Source organism: Microtus ochrogaster, chromosome 15 (genome assembly GCF_000317375.1).
Source record: "Microtus ochrogaster isolate Prairie Vole_2 chromosome 15, MicOch1.0, whole genome shotgun sequence".
NCBI classification, from domain to species: domain Eukaryota; kingdom Metazoa; phylum Chordata; class Mammalia; order Rodentia; family Cricetidae; genus Microtus; species Microtus ochrogaster.
In genome coordinates, this window is record NC_022017.1 from 5,833,659 (window position 1) to 5,838,238 (window position 4,580).

At 52.2% G+C, this 4,580-nt stretch overlaps 1 protein-coding gene across 1 annotated transcript in view; it reads left to right on the forward strand.

Moving 5' to 3' along the window:
* The window catches only part of Lmbr1l (limb development membrane protein 1 like), a 15,194-nt gene that overhangs the window by 7,256 nt on the left and 3,358 nt on the right, over positions 1-4,580 (forward strand). The window contains exons 7-15 of the mRNA XM_005353938.3: positions 425-493; positions 587-651; positions 937-1,009; positions 1,089-1,172; positions 1,251-1,327; positions 2,033-2,110; positions 2,379-2,452; positions 3,388-3,478; positions 4,139-4,205. Coding sequence (XP_005353995.1) covers positions 425-493; positions 587-651; positions 937-1,009; positions 1,089-1,172; positions 1,251-1,327; positions 2,033-2,110; positions 2,379-2,452; positions 3,388-3,478; positions 4,139-4,205 — 678 coding nt within the window. The remainder of the gene's footprint in view (positions 1-424; positions 494-586; positions 652-936; positions 1,010-1,088; positions 1,173-1,250; positions 1,328-2,032; positions 2,111-2,378; positions 2,453-3,387; positions 3,479-4,138; positions 4,206-4,580) is intronic.

Genomic DNA, 4,580 nt, shown 5'->3' on the forward strand with positions numbered 1-4,580 from the left:
TGAGATCTGGCGCCCTGCTCTGGCGTGTGGGCATACATCGAGGCAGAATGTTGTATACATAATAAATAAATAAATAAAAATAATAGATAATAGATAACCAATTGTTCACTGTAAAACCCAGGCTGGCTTTGAAATCTTCTGCCTCGACCTCCTGCTTCTGCTGGGGTTACAGGCATGTGCCACCATACCCAGCCTCCCATTTTAGAATCGAGGCTCTGACTGTACTTAACCCTGCTCCCCTGGGCCAGATAGCAGCTGTGCCTGCCTTTCATATAAATGAGGATCTCCAGTTTGCCCATCACTCCGCAGTAGTTACTTGCCTATAGCCAGGAGGTGTTTGCATTGTGTTCTTGTGGACGGAGCCCTGTCACTTCCTAGGACTCAGGAGAAGTAAGACAAGCTGACGTGCTTTTCTTGTCTTTAGACTTCTGGGAGTACTACCTCCCCTACCTCTACTCCTGCATCTCCTTCCTCGGAGTGCTCCTGCTCCTGGGTGAGTGCAGAGTGGGGAGGGGAAGAGCAGCCAGGGCGGAAGGAGAGGGATGGGGAGGGAGAGGGAGTGACTGACATGCTCCTGTCCCCACAGTGTGCACTCCACTAGGTCTCGCCCGCATGTTCTCTGTCACTGGGAAGTTGCTGGTCAAGCCCCGGGTACGTGGTGCTCCTTGCTTTTTGTACAGGGTGGATGTTTTGCATCTGAGGCCAAGCCGCAAAATGAACCCACGGTTGTGTTGTGCACAACTCGCAGAAGGCCAGACCCTTGGTTGGCGTCATGTCCTTTGCCCCATCATCTGGAGGTGGTCAGAATGCGAGGAATTGGAAGGAATAGGACAAAGCTGGGCATGGGGTGGTGAAGCAGAGTTAGACCAAGACTGGAGCTCTAGAGGGCTGTTGGGGTCAGAGAGCCTCTGACAGCCTCCTGTCCCCTGCCCTCAGTTACTGGAAGACCTGGAGGAACAGCTCAACTGTTCGGTGTTTGAGGAGGCGGCTCTGACTCGGAGAATCTGCAGTGAGTTTAAACGCTCCTTTGCCCGGGTGGTGGACTGGCCTTGGCAAGCACTGGAGGGAAGTGTGTTCTCTGCCCTCAGATCCCACCTCCTGCTGGCTGCCTTTAGACATGGAGCTGCTGCACAGACAGGTCCTGGCTCTGCAGACCCAGAGGGTCCTCTTGGGTATGTGGACTGGTGCTTTTCCCGGGAGAGTAGTTCTTTGTTTCAAGTATTCGCTAACCGCCTCCCACCCCTGCACAGAAAAGCGGCGGAAGGCTTCAGCCTGGCAGCGGAACCTGGGCTATCCTCTGGCCATGCTGTGTCTGCTGTTGCTGACGGTGCGTTTGCTAGCATAGCACCCCTTGGTGGGGCGGGGTGTAAGTGGGTCCTCAGGGAGGACAGAGATATGCATCGACGTGGTTATCATCCTTAGCAGCAGTTGCCTCTCAGAGGGCCTGCTTTACGTCCTGTGCTCAGAGCAGTAATTCCCGTCTTGTAGATGGAGAAATACAACTGGCTTGCCCCAAGTCACACAAGGTTATTGAGAAAGTACACAGAAAGAGGCTAAAGGTTGAAATCTCGTGTCTCTCCTGTGCTGGATTAGGACTTGAGGAATAATTTTAGGGGAAATAGTACCTTTGCCTAGGTCATTTCCTCAGTGTGTGTGTGTGTGTGTGTGTGTTGCTCTGCAGAGCCTTCCTCAGCCCACAGTGTACTCTATAGGTAGGCTGACCTCAGCCCACGGTGTGCTCTGTAGGTAGGCTGACCTCAGCCCACGGTGTGCTCTGTAGGTAGGCTGACTGCAGCCCACGGTGTACTCTGTAGGTAGGCTGGTGTAGGCACCCGTTGGAAGCAGTTCGTCCAGTAGTCTCCTCAAAGTGCTGTGTTGCTAGCAGCAGCTCTAGGCCCCTAAAGCTGCTTGGAAGCAGAGCTACTCTTACAGCTGAAAACATTGTACTGAAGGGAATGCTCTAACATTGAGCTCAGAGCACGCTGTGGGCTGGAGCAGGGATAATGGGAGTTGGTGACCTTGCTCCGCACAGGGCCTGTCTGTGCTTCTCGTGGCCATCAACATCCTGGAGCTGCTCATTGACGAGGCTGCCATGCCGCGGGGCATGCAGGTACTGGGCTCTCTTCCCGCTTCTTTTGGGGAGGGCTTAAGAAAGGCTAGGGAAGCTGGATATGCTGTCACATGCCTGTTACCCTAGCACGTAGGAGGCTGAAACAGGTGGATTGCCACAAGTTTCAGGACAGAATGGGCTACACTGGGCTACAGCGTGGACGGAGGTTGGAGAGGGAGACAGAAGCTGAGGACAGAGGGAAGACTGGGTGGGGCTGGTGGTACTCAGAGTGGGAATGTCCCTCAATCATGTCACCCCACCCCCATAGGATGCCTCCCTGGGCCAGGTCTCCTTCTCCAAACTGGGATCCTTTGGTGCCATCATCCAGGTTGTGTTGATCTTGTATCCTTCTGGAAACCCCCGTGGCTTCTGCTTACCAAACCTGTCTCCTAGTAGACTCCTTGGGAATGCTGGGGCGGAGAATGGTAGGGAGGGGCAAATCTTCATCTAACTTGGGTTCAGACAAGGAAATTACCTGATCTTGAGGACTGGGGAGATAACTCAGTCAGTTAAGAGCATCTGCCTGAGCCGGGCGGTGGTGGCACACGCCTTTAATCCCAGCACTCGGGAGGCAGAAGCAGGCGGATCTCTGTGAGTTCGAGACCAGCCTGGTCTACAGAGCTAGTTCCAGGACAGGCTCCAAAGCCACAGAGAAACCCTGTCTCGAAAAAAAAAAAAAAAAAAAAAAAGAAAAAAAAAAGAAAAAGAGCATCTGCCTATAGTCCAGTGCTGGGGAGGCAGAGACAGGAAGATCCAGGTAGTGTGTTCAAGAGCCAGTATAGGCTAGGCTTGAAATAGCCTGTCTCAAAAGGTAGTAAGATAGTGGGCTTGCTTGATGGCCAGGAGGGCCGAGAGAGGACTCAGCAGTTGTGGGGGTTAGTGCTCTTGTAAAAGCACCCAAATTCAGTTCCCAGCACCTGGGTCAGGTAGCTCACAACCTTCTGTAAGTCCAGCTCCAGAGCATCTGACGCCCTCTTCTGGCCTCTGCAGGCATCCACATTCGTGTGCACACACCCCGCACACGTATACACAGAGTGGGTAAAAGTGCCCACTGTGTAAGCCTGAGAACCTGAGTGCTGTCCCTGGGAACTCACAATGGCGTGAGAACTGACCCAACAGCAGTAAATAAAGTTAATAATGAGCGGAGAAGGTGCCCAGCCTGACCTGTGGCCTCTGCATAGAAAAGCTTAGCCTTGAAAAGGGGTCTGAGGAGTCCTTTCTCTGAGGCAGGCAGTCCTTCTTAGAGGTTGGCCAGCTCTTCCCTAACCCAGTTGCAGTTACCTGATGGTGTCCTCGGTCGTGGGCTTCTACAGTTCTCCACTCTTCCGAAGCCTGAGGCCCAGATGGCACGACACAGCCATGACACAGGTATGGGAGGGATGAGGAGAAGCCTAGGGAATGGGTGAGCTGGGTGTTGGCAACCCCGCCCCCACAACAGGGTTTCTCTCTATAGCCCTGACTGTCCTGACCAGGTTGGCCTCGAACTTACAGAGCTCTGCCGCCTGCTTCTGCCTCCTGAGAGTGCTGGCAACTCTTGCTACTTTTGCCTCTTTTTCCTTTACTTTTTTTTTTTAAAGATTTGTTTGTTTGTTTGTTTGTTTATTTATTTATTTATTTATTACGTATACAGTATCCTCAGTGCTTTGCCTGCAGGCCAGAAGAGGGCACCAGATCTCATTACAGATGGTTGTGAGCCATCATGTGGTTGCTGGGAATTGAACTCAGGACCTTTGGAAGAGCAGGTGGTGCTCTTAACCACTGAGCCATCTCTCCAGCCCTTTCCTTTACTTTTTGGTTTGGTTTGTTTTTGGGTTTTTTTGTTTGTTTTGTTTTGGGGGGGGTTGGGTTTTTGGGGGGGTGTTTTCAGACAGAGTTTCTCTGTAATAGTCCTAGCTGTCCTAGAACTAGCTCCTGTAGACCAGGTTGGCCTCAAACTGAGATCCGCCTGCCTCTGCCTCCGGAGTGCTGGGATTAAAGGCATGCACCACCACCGCCTGACTTGCTTCTTCTTTCTTTTTTCTCACCCAGATAATTGGGAATTGTGTCTGCCTCTTGGTCCTAAGCTCAGCACTTCCTGTCTTCTCCCGAACCCTTGGTAAGTACTGAAGGTAGGAAAGGGAATTGTCTTGTTTTACAGCTTTAGAAAATGAGGTTTATGCCTGGCGGTGGTGGCGCACGCCTTTAATCCCAGCATTCGGGAGGCAGAGGCAGGTGGATCTCCATGAGTTCAAAGCCAGCCTGGTTTACAGAATGAGTTCCAGGATAGCCAGAGCTACACAGACAGAGAAACCCTGTCTCAAAAAAGAAACAAACAAACAAAAAAAGAGGTTTACATAGCCGGGCAGTGGTGGCGCACGCCTTTAATCCCAGCACTCGGGAGGCAGAGGCAGGTGGATCTCTGTGAGTTCGAGACCAGCCTGGTCTACAGGAGCTAGTTCCGGGACAGGCTCCAAAACCACAGAGAAACCCT